General features: G+C 34.4%; 1 protein-coding gene across 1 annotated transcript; it reads left to right on the forward strand.

Moving 5' to 3' along the window:
- The first annotated feature begins 333 nt into the window (after window positions 1–333).
- LOC144436321 (dynein axonemal intermediate chain 4-like) lies at window positions 334–23,642 on the forward strand. Its single transcript, XM_078125076.1, has 23 exons — window positions 334–493; window positions 1,650–1,845; window positions 2,803–2,925; window positions 3,809–3,879; window positions 4,329–4,435; window positions 5,285–5,466; window positions 6,602–6,709; window positions 7,456–7,531; window positions 8,646–8,777; window positions 9,244–9,368; window positions 9,737–9,839; window positions 10,125–10,270; window positions 10,878–10,964; window positions 11,534–11,611; window positions 11,931–12,004; window positions 13,736–13,890; window positions 14,935–15,067; window positions 15,846–15,933; window positions 16,916–17,044; window positions 17,604–17,701; window positions 19,151–19,226; window positions 21,523–21,600; window positions 22,808–23,642. The coding sequence occupies exons 1-23, from the start codon at window positions 471–473 to the stop codon at window positions 22,871–22,873; spliced, it is 2,454 nt and encodes an 817-aa protein (XP_077981202.1). The 5' UTR covers window positions 334–470; the 3' UTR covers window positions 22,874–23,642.

The raw sequence follows: 23,642 nt of genomic DNA on the forward strand, positions 1-23,642 counted from the left end.
TATGGGATGGAAATTACAGTATGAAACGACCCGGATGTAATTTACATGTTGCGCCGAGGTAAGTGTATTTGAATGCTCTCTCTGATTGGAGAAATCGTATGGACTTTCAACAAGCTATTATTTACAATATTATTCCATTTGTGCGATGATATGCGCAGTCGATGGGCAGAGAGATGCTATGATTGAATTTTCATAGTTTAATGGGAGTTTCGTATGACACTGATTTGATGTAAATCACAATTTTACAAATTAAAGGGTTTCAAAGGATACTCAATCAGCCAATCAGTGATGGTTTAACATCTCTCAATAATCACATGCAAATCCACATAGCAACACTAACACGGCGGCCCAGCTTTCGAGTTTGAATGGCATAATACGTCTGTGATCAGCATTTCTTTCCGTGTTCCGTCAGTACAGAGGACAATTAATATTTACCGTTGTTTCAAGAAGATTTTCCTATTCTGACAGCCATGTCTACGGGGAAAACCAAACCGTAAGTGCATTTCCAGCATATTGAGCATGTCACTCCGTAGCAGCAATAGAAATACATGTAATGTATATCCAAGAGTTATAATAGAAATCAATACATTTAAACTTTTTATTCAAGTCCGCCTTCGGTGTGTACATCATGTACCATAATTATGTCCTTGGAGGGGAATGGTATGTTGAATGCTGCTGATGTAAGGACATGCCATGCCAAACAAATAATGAATTTCGATAGAAAACATTTATACGATATGGCAATTGTCAGTTTTCGTTTTTATTTCGAAATACATTTAATTGCAAAAAGGCCACACTATTAAAAATTCAGACAACCAGATTTGAAATTTAAAAAGCTCGGGAGTTTACATTGAGTTTGATGAAAATTGATTATTTTCATATGCAACTCCAAATAAATGTAGACCCTGTCATGCCTGTCACAGTGTCAACTTTATAACAAGTCTACAATACATGTTGCAGGCAGAACATCAGCTGTGTGATGATGCGCTTCCTGATCCTGGGGGGTAGGAGGTGGGGGTGGTGATGTTTATAACTTTCAAAGTTTAATTTCATTTAAAATATATTCGTTAGGGGGTGGGGGGGTCCAGTTTAAACGGTTTACTAAAGGTATGTTTATTTTTTAGCAGAGAATAGTATAATATTACACATTTGATAACTTCTGTAATACAAGTATTTACAACATAATATCTGTATCTGTATCTCATTCTGTATCTCATTCTGTATAGATGTAGGTCCTGGGTAAGGAATAACACACCAAGAATATATACTTGTACATACGTATACATGTATATGCACATGTATGTATACATTTGTATTGGCTATTGCAAATGGAATGATCTGTTGTCCTAATGTCACAACTGTCTTGACACTCTTCTTTGTATTGTTAAGACAGATTATGATATTTGTGATTTTTCTCATAAAACCTCACAGGAAATCCCTCAAAATGACTAAACACATGTCAAGTGCAGCAGAGCTTCTACACAAGATTTAAAAGTTGAGTGAGTTATAAACAAGGTGCTATTTTAGCACCCGAAATCAAATGTACAATATACAATGTAGCAGTAATCAAGTATACTAGATGCGGTAGTTAGTTTTACTAGATTTTACATTTACTGTATATAAATGTTCTATATTTCCATATTGACCAGGGGTCAAAGGGTGAGTGCTGCCCAGAAGATGAGTAAGACTAGCATTGTGATGAATGCTAGTCAGAAAGCTAAGGACAAACAGACAACATTTGCTGCATCAAGAACAACCATAGCAACGTCATCCAGTCAGAGAAGTGGTGGAAGACCAGACAGAGATCAGCAAAAGTTACCACTATCAAAACATCATGGTGTCGTTGTGAGTATTAACAAAATTTCATGAGTTGGAATGTGGTAGAATGAATTTTAAAATATCCAAATTCTAAAGAATACAAGCTAAAAGCTAAAATACTAATATGTTATACCTAGAAAAGTTATTGACACCAATCCTGCATTGCATCTGTACTATTTTAAGCAGATTTGCCTACATGTATTTCTAAAACTCTAAACTATAGAGGACAACATGCAATGAATAATAATCCAATGTAGAAATACATGTACATGTAAATATGTTCATTTCAGTAGCAACATTAATTATTTAATGACTTAATTATACAGTACCCCTGAAGGATAAGTTCTTTTCTTAAAACTAAATAAATAATTTTACCACATGATAATGAAAATATGAATAAATACAAATGTGTCCAGGACAGAATGTTTAACTGTTCCAAAATATACTTAAAATGTTAGTTATCAGATATAGAGGTGGTACATATATTGTAGACTGTAAACAAGACAGTTTTGCAATTTAAAATGTTCATCAATTAGTTCCCATAAACATTGTTGATCTTGGTACACTGTTAATGTGTAAAAGATATTTTAGAAACAGCATAATTTTGCATGTTACAGTATTTTTTGTCTTTGGCACAAATGTGTAGGTTTTCACTATTTTGTATGTCAACCTGTCACAATTTGGTACAAATATTGCAGTTGCATATGATACATGCTACAGTATATGTAGATGTATGGTGCCAAATTTATAGAATGGACAGTGATGTTAGTAGTGTTATAATATGTACTTCAGCACAAATTTGTTATTTTCAAATTTCATTCAATTTCATGTAAATTTGTTACATTTCATGTAAGTTAGGTACTCAATGAGTTAACAACAATACATTGTACAAAGTGAGTCATTGTCATAAATAGTGCCTTTTAAAGTTTTATCAATAATTTAATTGATTGATTGACTGGTTATTATATCTGTGCTCCACCACAGGTTATGGATGAAATGGGAAATGATGTTACCCCACAAAGTCTGTTACATGTTGACCCCAGTGCAGTACGACCAAATCAGAGTAAATTATTTGGTCATGGCGGTGCCGAGTCAACTGCTGGAACAGTAAGTATAAATGAGAATGGTTTACCGTTGCAGTTGATGAACCAAGGCACTGTCTAATATCCTTAGGCATAGAATATTGTACCTTGAAATGATACAGAATTTGACCAGCAAATATAATATAACTTTGCAATCATCTTCGTCTGTCCAAATGCCATTCAAATTGTTAGTACTCTGATAATTAATTAATATTATGATGACTTTTGGCCAACATTCTCAATAAAACAGTCCCATTTCTGCTATACTTTATTGTGAAAATAAGTATACTCTGTAACATTTATTTACTTAACATTGACAAAAGTTAGGTAGTCCACACAGGTGACAAACACCTATAAACGTGGACCCCAAAATTTGTTTTGTTACATTTGATTCTGATGTGTAAAATGAATATAGAAATTTGTATTCATTGTTAAATCATGTTTTGTTTTATGCTGATCGTAGTGCAATTGTGATTAATATATTTAGATTTTTCACTTCATTTTTCACTTTTCACTTTCTAGTGTCCAGGTCAAATTATATTTTCCCCATTTTTACCCCAGTTGATAAAATAAGCAGTCTTTGTTGCTACTTTTTATTTTAAAACTCATTGACAGATTTCAAGTGATGGTGTTTTTGCTTAGTTTAGGAACCCTGGTAACAGAGAGGGAAGTCTTGGGTAAAACTTGTATAAAGTTCCATATGCAACCTTATATCATTTTAGAGGTGAAAATTGGGGGGGGGGGGGGGGGAGGGGGGCAGAGGGGAGGGGGCTCTGGTAGATTGCTATCTTCATGTACTTGTGCTACCATTAACAAAACACTGAGTGCTATATCTAAATTGTGTCCTTTTAATAAATCCATAAGTTGATGATTTGGTCACATTGTTATTATTATTGTTTTTATTTCAGCCAACTGATTTGATGTCACAGGCATCTATTTATCAGACTGGCAATGCAAGTTTTGCTGGACCATTCACAAGGTTAGTTTAACTTCACATGTTGATGGGGGCACTTAACAAGATTTTGATGTTTAACTTGTAATACCAACCCTGGCTATAAATATTCATAATTTATTCAGTGAGATAACATTAACAAAAGAAAGACCATTTTTTCAAACACTGGTAGTTGTAATCCCTGAAAATGATAGCATTGGTGAATCAGCTAAATCATAAGGCCATATTCATATACTGGGCTTGGGATGGTTGGGGGGGGGGGGGGGGAGTGGTTCTACATTTGTTTGTTATGTGTATAGGCAAGTCTGAGTCTTTGTTTGATAGCACATGTTCATCTTAGTCAGGCCGATCTACATCAAAAGCAATATCTATTCTTTGTTTTGACGTTTACACGTGTGTATGTGGTAGTACATCTCAGTCAGGCTGATCTACGTCGAAATCAATGTCTAATCATTGTTTGTTTTGGATGTTTACAGGTCTGTGTTTGGTAGTACATCTCAGTCAGGTCGATCTACACCAGAATCAATGTCAGATGAAATTACTGAACCTGGTGCAGCTACTGATATAACTCCAGGGTTAGAAGGTACATGTGTACACATTTAATACAATGTGCAGTTACAAATTTTTTGCACTTGCTTACTTTTTGTTGGTCATTGTATGCTACTGTACTGTAGTAAAATTACACCAGTGTCATGACAATAGTTTTCAATCATTCTATGTGTCAATTATGAGTTTATACATCTGCACCACACAAATTCTACATTTCACATAATTAGACAATACATGTATCAAGCATTACCTAAATGTACATGTATATTGCAGACTAATAGGGCTCATTTGTAATGTCCAAAACCGTTTGTAGTATTGCATGTTTTACTCCCATCCAGTTGACCGAGGTGCTTATCAAAAACATGTGTTTTTATCAGAGAATGTGGCTGAACGTTGCTCTTTATCCTTTCTCCACAACATTATGAGATTAAGAACAACAAATTGTGGTGCATCACCAGAAATTGCTGTGCGTCAGTGACCTGTCAGATTGGCTTAGTTAGAGGGCAAACTACATTGGGGACTCAGCAGTGTGCTTTCCAGACCCATTTGACAGATCACTCACTAAAGGACAGTAATTTCTGGTGAAGCACCACAATTTTGTGTATCTATCTCACATTATGTGATGACTTAGAAGAAAACCCATATTTTATCCCTCTCCCCAAAAATATTCTCATTTTTAGAGGGCGCTTTACATGTTTCCTTAGTCAATCTGTGTTCAACCAACATGTGATGATCAGATAATATATTGTACAATGTGTTTGTAAAAATTTAGGAAATATGCCAACTATAATTGTAAAACTACTGTTAGCAAGATATCACACCGAGTACTTTTGATAAAACCATTATGAAACTGAGTGTGAATGTTAACTGGATATTCTTTCAGGTATTCAGCATAGAAGGGAGGAAGTGAAAGAGGAACTGACAGAGGATGACTTGACTAAATTAGTAGAGATCAAACTAGAAGAAACAGAAACCATTTGGTTACTTGATATGCCAGATGTTAGTGTGTCCGTTGAAAGTGATGAAGCACCATCCATCAAAGAAAAAATAGAGAAATACAAAGAGGTGAGCTGTGTATTACAAGACTCAATCTGATTAAAATCTGATGTAGTGTACATGTACACCTGCTATTTCTTTTTGGCTGTTACGTTTATGGTCGTTTGATCTTTTGTGGGCACTCGTTACATACATCTGACACAATACCATAGATTTTCCCAAACCTAATCTCATACTTAGGAGTAGCCAACCAGAATCCGTGTTACAATATAATACTCAATGTTTAAAATTGAAAGAAAGAGAATGACTAAACAATAATGACAACATTGTTGTCTGTGCTCTGTGCTCGTGCTCTTTTTGAACAGAGCGCTCTGAAGTACTGTACCCGTACGTTTCGGCGTATTACATGTTTTCATTGTTAGAGTGAATTCACTCAGCGCTCTAATGTGGCTCTTGAAAACCTATAGTATTGTGTCAGATGTATGTAACAAGCTCTCACAGAAGAACAAACAATAAATGTAACAGCCAAATAGCGAGTGTACACTATATCGGATTTTAAACAGATCGCACAAGACTCTGCAAGTCTTTTGTTGTACATGATTTGTAAGAATTTCTGTTTGGTATAGTGCTAAAAGACAGTGGCAGATTGACTGTCTGCAAACAAACAAACAGACAGTCCCAGTCTACAACTATTATTATAATATAACAGGTTGGTATAAACTACCAATGGATGATGATGTACTTACACTCATAAAAGGGTGGTTTATCTAATAGTGAATTTTTCTCAAGTGGCAACACATTCAACATTCTTTAGATTTACACTATCTTGATTACAGGATGATGATATCCACATAACCAAGGCACTGCTATCACCCACGTGTGTAATCTAACCACATACAACAGCAACACTTTTATCCTTAAATATGTTCCTTTAGATGGTAAAACAGTACTTGTTACATGACCAAGGGTTCTACGAGTAACATATGGCTTTACCACTAGTTTTTGTTTGGGTCTGTGATTGCTGATAATATTGTATGTTTTCTGTTGTAATATTTACTTTCCTTACATAGTTACCCATACATGTGTACATTGTTCCATAATTTTATTGTTGATACCCCATCAACAGTGACCAGGGAAGTAATAGTATCATCTTTATTAAAAACATGGGGGATAATTTATTTTCTATTGTTTGTTCCTACTCTAGCTTGTTAAAAGTAGAGCTGGTAATGACAGGTTTGCTGAGAGGGAAATGCAGACGTTTAACGAAGCCCCCAAACAAAAAGAGGTACAAACTGTCAGGATAACACACAATGTAAGTACACAAGTGACAACTCATTTTTCTCAACTCTCAACTCTCTGTCCATCAACTAGGGTAGGCATTGTTTATTTCCACTTTTACTACAAGTCTCAATTTATAACTAACTTCAGTACACTACGGACTTTAGTATCACTAAAGAATTTGTGAAATTTCTTCATATTTTTGTTTGTATTAGGGCTAAAAAATGTAATTGTTTGGTTCTGGTTACCCGACCCTCACCTAGTTTTTCACTGCCAACCCTAAACTTTTTTTACGTTTTGAGAAAAAAATAATAAAGTCGCAAAAATTGTGAAATCTCACGAGAAATAGTGGATGCGGAAACTGACATCAACTTTAAAAAGACAAATATAAAACTGTTCTTCCAATCTGTAATGACTGTACATCTGATAGGAAGAAGCCGTAACACAGAGACTGGAAAACAATGGAAAACCTGAACTAAACACTCACACATGAAAAAAATATATATAATAAACTAAAATAAAAAATCTACCTAATATTCTAAAATTGAGTGTAATCGGAACCACACAATTTTTTTATATGGCATAATTAAAAATCAGGTGTTACAGTGAAATTGAACATTTTGTCATATATTGTGAGCACAGCAGAACCAACGACAACATTATATGCACATTGTTGTGACTTACAACATCTGCACTATACAACTCATATGGATTTAAGTATTTGGCTTCCGAGAAAAGACAATATTCATGAAATGTACTCTTTCCTCTCCATGACAACAGGATGCAGGTGTCATGGCAACAAACTGGGACATGTATGATACTTATGAAGAGTTGGAAGCAGAGAAAAATCCAAAAGGTAACGTAGAAGTTTCATCTTAAAAGCTATACTCTAAAAGCTGTAAACTCTCAGAAGAAAAGTGTGTCATTTTAAAAAGTACATGTAACTGAATGTCTTGGAATTTTCTTCAATGCATCCTTGCATGAAAAAAAAAGAGACACAAATAATTAAATGTGTGTTTTAAAAGACACAGAAAGCAATAACAAACAAATCATTTAAAATTTACATCCAAAATAAAAATTCCCAAACTGTTGAAAGTCTTGCTGTCATGTTATGGTGTTACATATTTTGGACCAACATATTTTTATCAATTTATCAAGTGAGTCATCATCATCATGTATTTACTTAACTTAAAGGAAAAGCCCAGTCAGAATCATGTTATCTATGGTACACTTGTACTGATTACTGTTATCAACTTACCATATGATTTTAGGTGATAAAATATTAACTTGGTAACTTCCTCAACTTTGAAATCTTGTAAAGAAGCCCTACTGCACTTGACACATGAGGCCATTTTGGGCATTTTGTTTTTGGGAAAATATCTCTTCTGATGACATCACATTTACCAGTCACTTTGTCGTGATAAATACAAGTGTACTAAGGCAGAAAAAGTTGTTTGTTATCTGTACACAATTACTAAAATTGAAATTTGTTATATTTTACAATATTTACTGTATTAGGAACTTTAATATCTTCTAGTGAATTGTTGATCCATAACATACTGTGTAAATAATGTGATAGAACCCAGTGACACGTCAGTGCAAGTGTGGCGTAATCAGGGTATTTATATGAGTGCTTGCAATGTTCTCTGCAATCTTAACGAGCATATTGAGTGAAAGTGCAGCAGAAAACACTGCAAGCACTGGTGCAAATACCCCATGGGTTTGCCGTATATGCACTCACGAGGCATGAGGTTCTGTTATTAGTACTTATGCTTATCCAAAACAGCAAATCTCTATAGAAATCATACTATGCCAATTTCATGTGCAAGGAATGATCGTGCCCTCATTTGCATATCGCAGAGGTAAATCCACTAGCGTGTATATAAACCCATGCAATTAATCACCAATAGATATGTAATAAAGATTCATAACTTTATGATATGATTTGATTGTTTTTTTTTATTTGTCAGATGGTGAGGCAGAGGAGGAAGATGAAGTGCCATTGAGTAGACCAGGTAGTGGTAAAACACATGCTAGCAGTACAAGTGTTACAGAGGCTGATAGGAAGGGAGTAGAATCACAGGCTGGTAGTCATAGACCAGGTACATGTATGGAATTATTACTTGTATGTTGGGGAGTATTAAACATACATTAATGTGCACATCCATCAGTGTACACATAAGATACATAGATAGATAGATAGATAGATAGATAGATAGAACAGACGTCACAGCACAGCACAGTACAGCATAGCAATAAGATGTTTTACATACATACTGATGCAAATAGAGAAACATAGTACATACATACATACATGCATACATACATACATGCATACATACATACATACATACATACATACATACATACATACATACATACATACATCGAGATAGCCACAGTTTGCATTTGAAAAGTACAGTATTATGTATTACAGTAACCATCTGTATGTGTTGTACATAGGACTTATGGCTTACATGTATGATAGCATAATTTCAAGAAGTCTGTATAAGTTTACAGTAATGTACAATTTACTGACTGTTGCATACATGTCATTGATTCTGACAGAGAGTAGATCCAGTATGATGACAGCATCTATAGCTGAGTCTGAGAGTACTGTAGCTGGACTTGCTGGTAGGGACACAGCGTCTTCTTCAGATATTGGTACAGCTATTGATGAAAGTGTACTCAAGGTGAGTCAATAAGGCAACCCTAGATGATGCATCATTCACTTTTATGAAGATAGATCGAGCCATATTAAATAATTATTTCTATTAGCACAAATGAACAACTGTCCAGTCATAGTATTGGAACTGTACATTTTCCTTTCATGTGTACATGACTGTGTGGATGGACAAATGGAGGGAGGGAAGCTAGACTGAAAGATTTGTATACTCCTTTAATTACTTTCTGCTAATGGTTAACAGGAGTGCAAACAATGACAAATCTCTTAGGCAAGGAAGGAAGAATGTGTGTACTGCAGTACTTGTGTGTGTGTGTGTGTGTGTGTGTGTGTTGATTACAAGGAAGTTATCAAATACTTGTTTTTGTTTTTATGTAGTCTGATAATCTAAAACGAGATCTGTTTGTGATGGAGAGGGTTGTAACTCATAATGTATACCAACCCAAACAAGCTGCATACAGACATCTACCAATCTTACCAGGTAGGTACATAACATATTTATTCTAAAGTTGGAGGGGGGGGGGGGGGGGGGGGGGGGAAGGAAGAATATTTACACTTGGGCATTTGGCTATGCATTATCACAATATCCAGCATTTTGACAAATGAAACACTTTTTCTGGGACCAAGCGGGTTTGGATTCACGGCCCTCACTTTTGGTCCAGAAGTTTGCTTCTGAGCAGCACTCCTAGTGGCCAAACTGTGCAATCTTTTGTTTTTATTAGCACTCATATTTCGTATTCATTGGATATCTGTGTCTCTGTTTCAGATATTGACAAGGAGAAAGATGAAGAGGAAGGTGCAGCTCCCGTCATAGCTCAACTAGGACCTAACATTGACAGACTGTGGGCATATAGCTCTGGTGTCACCAAGGGAAGGAACGTTAGTTGTATGTCTTGGAATAAGTCAAACTCTGTAAGTCATACTTACTATATCTTTATTAGGGAAAATCGTTAAAGAAACGTATGATGCATGATGCTCTTATTGTGATTGCAAAAGCCAGTCTGATGCTGCCTGTGAAGAGAAAATCAAAAGAACCTTGTTACAGGCACCGAGTAAGGTTATTAGCATTTATAACCCATAGTACCATAGTAAAGCATTTTCTGCATGTACCACAATCAAATTATAGCATTTTATCAATTGTAAAAGTATCGATATACTGTACATGTTCCTCTGGTGTGGGCAAGCCCTTGATATTGCCTTTGGCACTATGTTATGCAACCTGTGGTTGCTTTTAAATTTAGCAGCACTTCCTGAAGGTCTAGCATCTAGACTAACTGATTATTGTCTCCTAACTGTACTCTGCCTCCCCTATTGAAACAAATAGAATAGCCCATATCACTGGGATCAGACTGAGAATTAACACTAGTGCCAAAAGTGAATTTGTAACTAGTAGTAGAATTTTGTTTTATTGTTGTGAAAGGTATGATAGAGTTGCCCTGCCAAATAAACATATAAGTTACTATTTAAAAATAACACACGGTTGGTGGTACATAGTCAGTCTTTCTGTGATTCTTTCCAGGATTTACTTGCTGTAGGTTATGGACAGTTTGGTTTCACAGATCAAAAAGGAGGACTGGCATGTTGTTGGTCATTGAAAAATCCAGAAGTAAGTGCAGTAAAGGTTATTCTGTTGATTGACTACATGTATGTATTGATACAACAAAGTTAGTGTCAGAGAAGTTGAAATCTGACAACTGAATCATGGGTAGACAATGTTATATCATGCGCAAGTCAAGTTATTGTCTTTGAACAGAAAATATGGATTATATATCCAGGTTGTTCTACATCATGACAACCCATATATATGTCACTTGTTCTGAGGTGCTCGAAAAATGAGTCAAAACATTCCAAATTGCCATTATTTTTCTATTAATTATGCTTGAGGAGGTATTAATGATAATTGTTTCATTCCCCAATATTTTTCGTCATTCAGCCAGAAAATACTTGTGGCCAAAGGGTTTGTCACTACTCATCTAGCAAGTCAAAGCCCCTTAGGTCACGAGTATTTTCCTTGGCTAGCTTTCAACTTGCTTTCTATATTAATAAAACATGTGGCAACCATTAATGGGTGTAACTATTTACAGAAAGCAACAGAAGCAGTGTATGTTTGTACATAGTTATATATATATTCTTCACTTGCCTATCTATAGATTTATCGTCCTCTTTCTTTCACAGTTTCCAGAGCGTGTATTTCATACAGAATCTGGTGTGACAGCCATGGACTTCTCTGCTACCAACCCAAATCTCTTAGCTGTAAGTCTGTTCATGTTTACAATTCGAGTTCCTAAGTCTTATAAGCAGATGCAGTTCATTATCATTATCATTACGAAGTGTAGTGTAATCTAAGTCTAACTCGTAGTTACATTGAACTTACTTGATGTGTATGTCACTATTTCAAGTTCTACTCATGAGATAGGGATATATTAGGGCAATTGTGAGCTGTTTCATCACAACTACCCCCCCCCCCTCTCCATCTATCAGTTTACCCTCAATCAATGGACCACACCCCAAATCATAACAGACTGCACTTTCAAGAGAACTAAATAATGTTATATTTATACTTACTTCACAGGTTGGTTTGTATGATGGTACAGTAGCAATATACAATGTGAGGATCACTAGCAATGACCCAGTACTGGATAGCTTGTAAGTTAAATTTGGTATATGATTGTTGTTTTGTGTCATTTTAGCTGTAGATTTCACTATGGTACATGATGATGTTACCGAGTGTAAAAATAACTTTAAATCTATTTATTACAATATAATCAAGTGTATCTATAAAATGTGCCTGTTCTCCAGAGAGCTTGATGCTAATAGTTACTATCCCTGGCACGGATCTATAGCAGCACAGTGGCCCCAACTCCTTGGGGAGCATACAATCCTTTGCAGCCTTTATAAGTGCATAAAATCAAAGCCTTCACATTACATCCTCTATCCTACCAGGTACTCAGTTGACTGGGGCACAATCATGCTTCAAATCTTACCTTAGGACTTTAACCATTCAGAAACTAATGGTAGTGACAAGGCTGAAACCTGCAACCTCCAGATTCCAAGCAAGTTGCACTAACCATTCAACCACCATGACTCTACAACTTAATATACTATTCTTCAGTATGAATATAATAGTTGGTACAAAAAATTAAATAGAGCATATAAATTTTTCTTCTAATGTTAATGCCTTACATAAACAGCATACAGAGATAGCGTGGAGAACAATGCACATTCTGAATGATTCTGCTTCTTACTGTAAAAAACACGTAAAATTATGCATGGTATCACTTATTGACATCTGAAAAATTGAACTTCACATTCAGAGTTACAAATTTACCAATGCACATACGCGTGTGCTGTCAGTGTCTGAGCATGAAAGTGTAAATCATTAAGAAAATCATTGCGGACTCGTCACGCGAACAATGATGTCACCCAATCCACATTATCCATCTATTCTAACAAACCAGATTCACATGATAGAAACTGTATCTGTTGAAAATGAGAACAAATAAACAGCCCTCAATATCGTCTTAAATAAGATATATCATACTATAATTATAGTGAAAATATTTGCAAATGTTGATTACCGTAAATCATGATCTGAATTGGAGTGCTCATTATTATTTGTTTGTCTTAATACAGTCATTTTACTTAATGTATCTCATTAACATTGACAAGTAATGTACATGTACTAAACCCCTATAAGGGTCAATATTGAGTAATGATACTTACCACACACATATCCATACATTAGTCATTCTGTGCTGTCATGTCATATCATATAATGTGATGTTTGTGTAATCAAAAATTTCACCCATTGTTCCCATTGTTGCTAATAAGAGGAGAAATAAGACCCACTGGGCAGTAAGTACAATGTACAATGTAACCTGTGTGCCATAGTACTCGCATCGTGTGGCTTTATGTTTATTTGTAGTATTTCCACCATAGCTCTATCACTTTCCTTTCATAGTTTCATAATTTTATACATGATGTCTCTTTTTTTTTTACATTCTTTTCTAATCGTTCAGTGTCCAATCTCATAGTCAATGCCATCACATGAATACTTGAATTTGCTCCTTTGCATTCTCTGATTGATGTCAGTGCTGTGTATGTTAAGTTTGTTTGGTAATCTATAATTGTTCTTCTTCACTCTGTGTTCTCTAATTTCAACTTCCCCCCCTCCCCCCCCCCATAGATTGTCACCTCTTTTGTAGCAAGTTGTACAGTCATGCAGCCTCCACGTGCAATGTTTATGTAAATTATAATATTGTCACTCTAATTTTTCGTCAATTCATACATCATAACCCTTCAATCTTCTAAAGATTTTAAGATTATTGACCAAGTAGGTTGTTAATGTGTCTTTTTTTGTTTGTGTATGGCGTGCAGTGAAAGTAATGGTAAACACTCAGCACCTGTATGGCAATTGAAGTGGATAGAGAAAGACAGAGGGTCTGGTGATGAGAAGGGTGAAGTGTTGGTGTCCATATCTACTGATGGTAGAGTTACACAGTGGATGATTAGAAAGGGCTTTGAATGTGCAGGTAAGCTGTGTTTCCCCATACACCATACATCATAACCCTTATTTGCTTATAAATGGTTGTAGAATTTTGGTAACAATAGGAGATATTGATTTTGGTAACAGGTTTCAATCATCAGTTGGGGATATTAGTGTGTGCAGTTCAGCAAAACAGCATTAAAGTCGTACAGGCTGAGTTTGTAAACCTTTTACTCAAGTGAAAATACATAAAACCTCTTGTGTAGGGTCTATGATTAAACCATTCTACTTATGATTCTAGTATAATATGTTAGTGTCTACATGTACATGTATGTATGCCTTCTATGACATTACAATTGTCTTCTGGCATTGTCAGATTAGTTGCCTAGTTCAGATTCCTCAGCATATTTTGTATGTATCAAAAATTACGTCCTTGTTTCGTTTATGTTATACCGTAATACCAGATTTGAGTTCAGTGAATGACATGTGATAGTTACCTTTGCTTAACAGTAAGTACAATGTAGAATACTATAAGTGATTTTTAAATACACGTCATAAATCTTCCTCAAATCCGTATATGTATAAACTCAGATTGTGCCCCTTTAAAGTGGCCATATGGATGAGAATTTGGTATTCATTTTGGATTTTTATTTGATAAAACAGCTTCACTATGTGTTTATACTTGAAAAAATAATGCGAAAGAGCATATACCAAGTCCATGTTCATAACTCACTACATTGCAAAAAGATGCAAAAAGTGTAAAAAGTTTGTTATTGTATGTACAATAACAAACATTTTATACATTGTTTAATGTTTTGCAGTTTATTGAGTTATGGACATTGACTTAGTATATGTTATTTCCCATTATTTTTTCAAGTATAAACACATAGTGAATTTGTTTTATCAAATAAAAATCCAAAATAAATACCAAATTCTCATCCATATGGCCACTTTAAGGAGTTTCTAAAATGTGTCGTAAAATAAAATAACTTTCATCTTTCCAAAGATTTGATGATATTCAAAAGAGTTCTGAGAGAAAAGAGCATCACCTTTATATAACAACTTTACTTGTAACTTACATTCTCCATAGATTTGATGAAATTAAAGAGAGTATCCACAAAGCAGGGGAAGAAGGGACAGGAAACACAGAAGAAAACAGAGGCATTTATTTCACGACAAGCACCAGGGATGTGTTTTGATTTCAATGCCAAAGATCCTAACATGTAAGTACATGTATATAGTCCTTTGGTCATAATGCAAAATATAGACTGTAAGATATTGTGTTGTTAAGCCTGTATCAGACATCTACATGTATACGTTATGTTGTTATGCCCCTATCAGACTTCTATACCACTGTAAGATACGTTATGTTGTTCAGCCCTATCAGACTTCTAAACCACTGTAATATACGTTGTGTTGTTCAGCCCTATCACTGTACGATATGTTGTGTTGTTCAGCCCTATCAGACATCTAAACTACCTTACTGATAGTGTGGCATAAATCTTGTATCTTACACACATTATGCAAATACAGCTTTACAACAAATCTTACAGTGTTATAAAAACCGTGGTTTGGGCTATAGTGATTCTGGGAATTTCCAAACTGAAGTCCCAGCTACTACAGGAATTACTTTCAAATTTACTGAATTAAGATAAAGCTAATAACCAATAGTCCCTAGGTATAACTATATTTTTCTTCAATGCACAGTTACTAGATTACAAACATTAGAAACTTTGAAATAGAGTGTGTTGTATAAGCTCTAAGACTTGTAATTCTAAGCCAATTTGACATACCATTGACACACACAGCAATGCCCTGAGACTCATCAACATTTAATGGCTTCCAAGAAAACATACTAATTTTTATTATTTTGACCCACAACGAAATATGTTGTCTTTTATTAGACGGCAGAATATTTCTAGTGATATTGATTTGTATATTGTAGTTTCCATACTAATTATATATTACTTATTGTCATAATTTTCTATTGTCTTTTTACAGTTACTTAGCCGGCACAGAAGAGGGTCACATACACAAGTGTTCATGTTCATACAATGAACAATATCTTGACAGCTATTTTGGACATACGGTATGTTTTGTATCTTTGGATTTTTTCGCACACTTTTACATCATATGTGTTTAAAGAAATTACAAGTTGTATGTGATCAAAGAGTAATCATAGGTTGTAGTTTTTTGTAGCTCTGAATTATGACAATGAATGTTTCTGTATTCTGGTTCAAATATGAGTTAAGAGATTTAATATCGTCATTAATTTCCTTTATTATTCGTAAATTACCCCAGTAAGTTCTCATATTATTAATTAATTTTTAGCTACAAAATAGTTATGACTTTTACAGGTTTCTATCAGTCATATTGTATGGAATGTTAGTTTATTGTTTGTAGAAAGTGAAGAATATTTGTATACATAATTTGTAGTAATTCACTACAATAATAATAGCTTGAATCTCTGACTTTTTTTGTACCTCAACTCACTTTTAATAATTGTAACTTATACTGTAAAGAATAAAGAACAGGAATGAAGCAAATATTTATTGCTTACAAGAATACATAATTTAGAAATAAGTGTAAAATCACATTTGCATTCATAAAGATGTATGTGTCCATGTCCAATATTTGGTTGTTCCTGTGAAAAACTGTTGTTCAGAATGGTCCAACTAAGCAATACCTATATGTGTTTTATTAAGTAACTTGTTGATTAAAACCAGCCAGCTTTGTGCAGATATAAAACTTGAACCCTGAACTGATAAAGAGACAACTGAGCTTAACCCTTCAAATACAGACTTGCCAAGTCTACTGTTTGAATGTAATGTTCGAAACTGTTCCATACATGTATTTTGTTGTAGGGTCCTATGGTCAACCTATGGCATATACTTGACTTTTATCGATGCAACATGTAATTTGAGACCTCAAATCTGGCATGTTTTGAATTCTGCTTACAGTGATAAAAAGTCAAATGAGCTAACCTTTTAATCACAGACATCCAAAATCTTTGATGTCTATGTAATAATTACTGTACATAATTACTTTACTTGTATTTTGTTTCATTGTAGGGTCCTGTATATAAGGTTCAATGGTCTCCTTTCCTACCTGATATCTTCCTTAGTTGTAGTGCAGACTGGAGTATTAGACTCTGGTCACAAGATCAGTTACAACCACTCATCAATTTCCATTCATCTACAGTAAGTAAAACACAAAATAACTCCAGTATGTGACATATCAGCAGCTCATGTACAGACTCACTGTTTGTTGTTCAGAATGGTTAGCAGGTAAAATCTGCCAGACTTTCCCCAAGTGTGTTATTAGGTTCCTCCAAACTCATAGTTCAATGTTTGGTAATATTATATAAATGCTTGTGATGTTTACCAACTCCCCATTTCCCCATACCTCTCTAGTTGTGTTAATGGGGTTACCACAAAAATTTCAGTAAAGAATATAATGCAAGATTTTCCAGATTTTCCCCTCCAAGAGTCCATAACTGGGGTTCCCCATCCAGAGCAAAAATAGTGAGACTTTATGTACATAAAAGGTATCTTTTGTCAAATCTAAGCAAGGAATATTGTATGCTTTTGAATTAATTATCTTCACATTTTGAAAGTTTGTAATGGCATTGTGGCACAGTGCCTGTGGTGTTTCCAAAAACATTTTCAGTCAGCTTCTAAAACCATGTCATTGTATCTAGGTTTCGAAAGATATTGAAATCTGTGTAAGTACTTACATATTATTCCTTTTCCTTTCCAGAAAGCAGTCATGGATGTGTGCTGGTCACCAAAGTCAGCTACAGTGTTTGGTTGTGTCAATGAGGGTGCCATTGAAATCTGGGACCTCAATGTCAACACGTGAGTTTACACTAGAGCTAAAAGAGCACCACCAGTGGTGAAAATAGCAAAGTTAAAATCCTCCTGTTTTCATTTCCAATTTGTACACAATTGTTTGCATTGCCATTGTTTTATGTATATAATTTTGCCTTTTGCTAATCTTCAGTGCCATTCATTTGCAATGATCGCACACATTTTTTTGCTTGCATAATTTTTATTTGCTGTTTTTTTCATTGCACATTATTTGAGCAAAGGATTTGAAGACAGGAATTGATAAGTTAAAAGTGCTATATTCATTACTGGAAGTATCATAATGTCATTGGAAGTTACCAGTGCAGTAATATCATTAATATCATAGCTCTGGTGTAAGTCACTTGTGGGCTTGAAGGACAAGCTTGTGTCATCTTATTGAATAATGTGCATGTATATATATTTGTTGTGTTATACTGCCCTCACTGGTCTGCTCTTGCCAACTGTACTACAACTGTACTTGATTTGTGTCAGAAAAATGAGCAGATTTAGGCTTCACCCTCAACAAGTCATTAGAAATTTGAACAGAGGATATTTTGTAGATTGAAATGAAACAGATAGAATAGTATCTGTGTCAGGCAATATGAGCAATTGTTGACATGGGGATAAGTGTCAATTGTTTGTACTTGATAAATATTAGTGAAAAGTTTTGTTTTTATCAGTGATGAAACATTAGGTTAGGTGGTCATAAATTAGCATAAAAAGGTCATGATCATTACAACACATTCTACCGTTTAGCTATAATTGATTGGCAGCAAACAGAACTTGTAGTGTGATAGAGTACAGACGTGAGAGTTGGCTTGTACATGTAGGGCAGTATGACATATCTACATGTATGTAAAGACACAGAATAGTAACATCAAAATTTCATGTCATAATATTCATTTAATTGCTCCATTCTTTTCAGTTTCATTTCATTTCATAAAACCATGTGTCCCATCAAAGTCATTTTATATGGTTAAACATATTATCTGCATGGTTCGCTAAGCAAATGTTTGGGTGACAGTAGCCGTATCTTCAACAGTTTTTTTGAGTATTGTTTATATTTCAGCTGTCATTTCAAATTTTCCAAAAACACTCAAAGAGAGGGCTATTACCTGTCTGAAGATCCTAGGGAACTATTCTCATGGTCCGAACCATAATCCTTTTCCATAACTGACAAAAGATTTATACTTTCTTTTTTTTTTTGAATTTCTGATATAAAGTTTTATTCTATTTTCATGATCTTGATGCCATTTTTAGGCAACTTTCTACAGGGCTTATTCAATCTTTAATGCAAATTCTTTTCCAAGCAGTGTTGAAAAATTGTAAAACACACAAAATTAATGAAAGATGGTGTGAATCTGCCATTATATACATATGTACTAGTAATATACAGCTACTGTCACTCTAAGGTCTCATTTTCATATGTTGGATATTAATCGGTATTTACCTCTACAGTTTAGATCCTATTATAGTCAGTGTACCAGCACCAGGAGTTCAATATAGCAGTGTAACCTTTGCATACAACTCGGATGTAAGTATATCATTTCACACCATCATACCATTCACATAACCACACCATTCTTCCATTCTCTCTTAGCCCATAGACTGATCATGGTTTTACTATCTCAGGCTATCCAATCCAAGTTAAGCATTTACCCTTGGTATCTCAGAAATCTGAATATAAAATTACCATCAACAGTTGTGGATCTCAAATGCAAATGTAATCATGTCCCCATGCGACTTACATTGAGAGTGCATGATGGTAAATTTAATTTGCGTATTAAGCAAGTTGAAGAGAGGTCAACTGGTTTTGAATTTAATTTGACTGACTTTTTAAAAATATTTAAAAAAAGAGTTACAATTTACAAAAGTGCTAGTTACAAGTGTCTGTCAATATGTGCCAGTTTTCTATTGGTATGTTGCTTTTCTGTAGGTAGTGCTGTATGCAAATTTGCACAGCTAGGATTCTAGGATATTTTATTGCAAAACAAGGGCAAATGTCTTGGCTTGGTTTGGATAGTGTGAGATAGTGCGACCTCAAACAGTCTTTGGGCTAAGCCACTCTATACTCAGGTGTAAGGGTCAACTTCTGTCATGAAAACCATTGTACATGTTGAGGTGTACTTCATGAATGAAGTTTTGGAGCAGTAGCTCTTGCTTAAACCGCTGTTTATGAATTTTGCTTTGCTTTGTTTTGTTCTGTGTTTTTTGCTTCAGTGTAGATCCTATCATCAGTATCACGCCACCAGAATTTATCAAATGTAGCTGTTTTGTCTTTACAGTGACAGGTGATGTAAGTAGATGGAGTGATGACAGCAAAAGTTAATCTCATCAACAAACAGTGCAATGAAATATCAAATGATGTGGGTGATGAAATTAACAATTTTTGCTGGGGACTCTACAAAGTGAAAGAAATCATTAGAATGACTCACCAGTCTGTTCATTTAATATAGATGCCTTCTCTATATTTTATAAATCTCATACTTCCTCATACCACCCATCTCCCCCACTCCTCAAATATCGGATCTTTGTATCTATGTATTATGTAAGAATTACATATACATATAGTTTCATTTTTGTCTGGTGAATTAAACATCAACTTTTGACCATTTCAGAGTATTTGTTCCAGAATCACATATCTGCATACTGTAACTTGATACTCATGACTTCTGTATACTTTTAAAAAACTAGTTATAAGTCCATCTCTTTAGCCATACTTTCATCGATATTTCTAGTACAACTTGAAATCTTCCCATTTAGTGGTAACAACATCATGATATCAAAGCAATGTTATTAGTTAGGTCATGCAAAAGGTGAAGGTTGTCCAGGATATGCATTAATATTTTTCATTAAATGGTATAAAAAGTTTCATATAGTAAGTTGTAGCATAAACCATGGATACATATTGACTATTATCAGTTTCTTCAGTACTCATTCGTACAAAAATGTTACGAAGCGATTACTTCGGTATCTGAAGGAAATCTTAATGCCAGATGGATAAAAACAATTTTATTTGACTTCTTGGAAATGTAAAATCTCTGAATTGTCAATATGCTTCTATTTGTGATGAAGGGTCACTTTGACTATAACTTTATTAGTTTGGTTCAATTACCAAAAGTGACTCTGAATTTCTGTAGTTACTGGGGTATTTTCATTGATCTGGATTGGGCTTGCACAATGTGAGAAATACAGGGTTTTATTGTCTTGTGGGAAGATCAGAAGATTGAAAGCTTCCTGTATTGTTCAAACAAAACAATACCCTATTGTATTTAGCTACATGAAGATTACAGTGTAAAAGTTGTCCAAGGATATAATCTTATAACAATTATTATTCATAATAAATGTACAGACATGTGTTTTGCTTGTCACTAATAATGATATACTGTGTAGTTTCACTCTCACATTAGTAAATATCGTTGAAATGCTACTAACTCTTCTCAACTGAGAGAGAAAGGTAGCCAACACAAAAAGGAATATAAAAATGCTTTCAAGAGTTTTGCTTTGGTAATCAATTTGTTTGTATAAATTTTGTACTGTTGTATATTTGTTGATGGCGGTGAAGATATAACAGGTGAAGGATAGACATTGCAGAAATTATAGACCAGAGCAGTATTATCGTAAAGATAGGACAGGAGTCCAATGTACTATGAGGGCATTACACTTCATGTTACACTTTGATCACTATAATACAGTGACCTAAAGTCCATCCTGTTTGTAACAAAATGCCAATGTTTGTTGGCCGTATCAACAAGTCCCAATATCGCTATCATACCTTTTCTTCCAATACTGATTTTCCCCTGCATATTGTTCATTTTGTTTTATTGCAGTGTATTTTAGTTGGTGACAGTGAAGGCCAAGTATCCGTATTTCAGCTGAGATGTATGCCAACTGTTGAAGCAGATCAGGTATTTGAATTCCTCTTTACCATTGTTATGGTTTATGGAGAGCTTAAGTGCACTAACGGCACATAAAGTCCCGAGCGTGGGTGCCGATTCTGTGCTAACACCTTGTGGTATCAAGAGTTGCAGTATTATATAGTGAGGGACGTTGAAATAAAGTACAATACAATACAAAACAATACAATACAATACAATGAAACTTTATAAATCATTTTCAGGAAATTTCATTTGTCAGGAAGAAAAAGAAGCTAATACATAAAATGCAACAATTTTACGAATAAAATAAAAGGAGAGAACAGAGTAAAAGAAAGTGAAAATAGTATAACAAAGTGAGCATGGTTAATAAAAACATTGGGCTAAAGTCGGTTTGTCTGTCCTACAGTTGCATCATCGGGTTATGTTATTATGACAAGTACATATGTGTACCTAGAACATCAATTTTTGTTGTAAGTTTTACAACTGTGTACATGATTTCAAGTACCTTGAATGACTGCACTCATTTGCAAATTTCAGTACACACATAGCATACACACTTACCCAATAAAAGTACTCGCAGGTATACATGTAATAATTGAATATTATTTTAAGACAGCGAGAGTTTAGCTATTATATTTAAACAATAATGTATGCCCTCCCAGCCCATAATAGACGAAAGCAAACTTTGAACGACATAATGGGCGAGGCGACAGCCAAGCCCATTATGGAGTGCAAAGTTTGCTTGAGTCCATTATGGACTGGGAGGACGTACATTATTGTTATTATTTTATAGTTTTGCCAATTCCAGTGAATTTGTAGACCGAGAAACGCAAAACAACGTATACTATACACAGCGCTGAACATCGTCTGCCATGTTCGGCCCGGAAGCTGAATACTAATCATAGCGACACACGTACGTACACGTACACACACATATACACTTCAGTGAACTGCTGTGAACACAAATTTGTTTCATGAATGCGTTGTATTTTTAAACAGTGGAAATGCCCAATAACAGAGTACATTATCAGTAATAATGTACAGCGATGACGTCACAAAATTCACTGGAATTGGTAATGCTATAATATAATAACAAATAATGAATTTTACATTTTCCTGCAAGTAGAAAGCTGCAGGTATTGATATATATATATATGGGAAACTGAAACTTCAAGAAAACGCTTAATGTTCTGAATTCTGAATTTGACTAAATCTTACATTTTCTTTCATTTCACAGGTGGATGTGCTTCAGAAGATAGTAACTCAAAACTTGGAGATTAAAGGCAACAATAAATCGAAGTAAAACAACATTATCAATGGTATAAGACATAGAATGGGTTTTGGCTACAAGATGACTTCATTCAGGACACCGTGAACAGTTCCACTGAAGCAAACATAGCAGTTTCCTTTCTACATCCTATCTATAAACAAAAGGTTATACCAACGACACTTTGACAAAAAAATGTGAATGAAGAAATATTTTTAAAATGTACACCCTTCAATGACCTTATGGGGTCACAAGGATGTTTATTAAACTTCAAATGATAAGTTTGAAGAAAAAAACAGTAAAAAAGTAAAAGAAAAACACAAATATACTGATATCCAAAGAGTGCTAGTTGTTTGGAAACTTCAAATTCAGTTGAAGGCTAACATGAATAAAGGTGAAGTTTTAACTCTCCAGATCTAGAACCCATGCCAGGGTTTATTTTCAGAAGTTACAAAGGCATTTAAATACTTACCATATGCTAAAAAGAATACATTGTTGCCTTTCTAAAGCATTCCGACTATATTGTCACAATATCATTTAATTCCATCCATTCTTGTATGTATGTTATGTACAAAAGTTTACAATACTGTTCAAACTTTTCTTACATTTTATATTCAGTTTTAATGTATATAATGCTATTTAAGGGAAATTATAAAATGTACAAAAATAGGGAAATTTGATAGATTTAAGCAAGAATGTGTAAGATATTTCAGAAAGCAAATAATTTGTTCAGTTTATTTTTATTTTTGTGAGTAAATGAATTGTGTGTTTAAGGTTTAAAGAAGTGTATAGTAATTGTAATATT

This window comes from Glandiceps talaboti, chromosome 6, assembly GCF_964340395.1.
Source record: "Glandiceps talaboti chromosome 6, keGlaTala1.1, whole genome shotgun sequence".
Classification (NCBI taxonomy): Eukaryota; Metazoa; Hemichordata; class Enteropneusta; family Spengelidae; genus Glandiceps; species Glandiceps talaboti.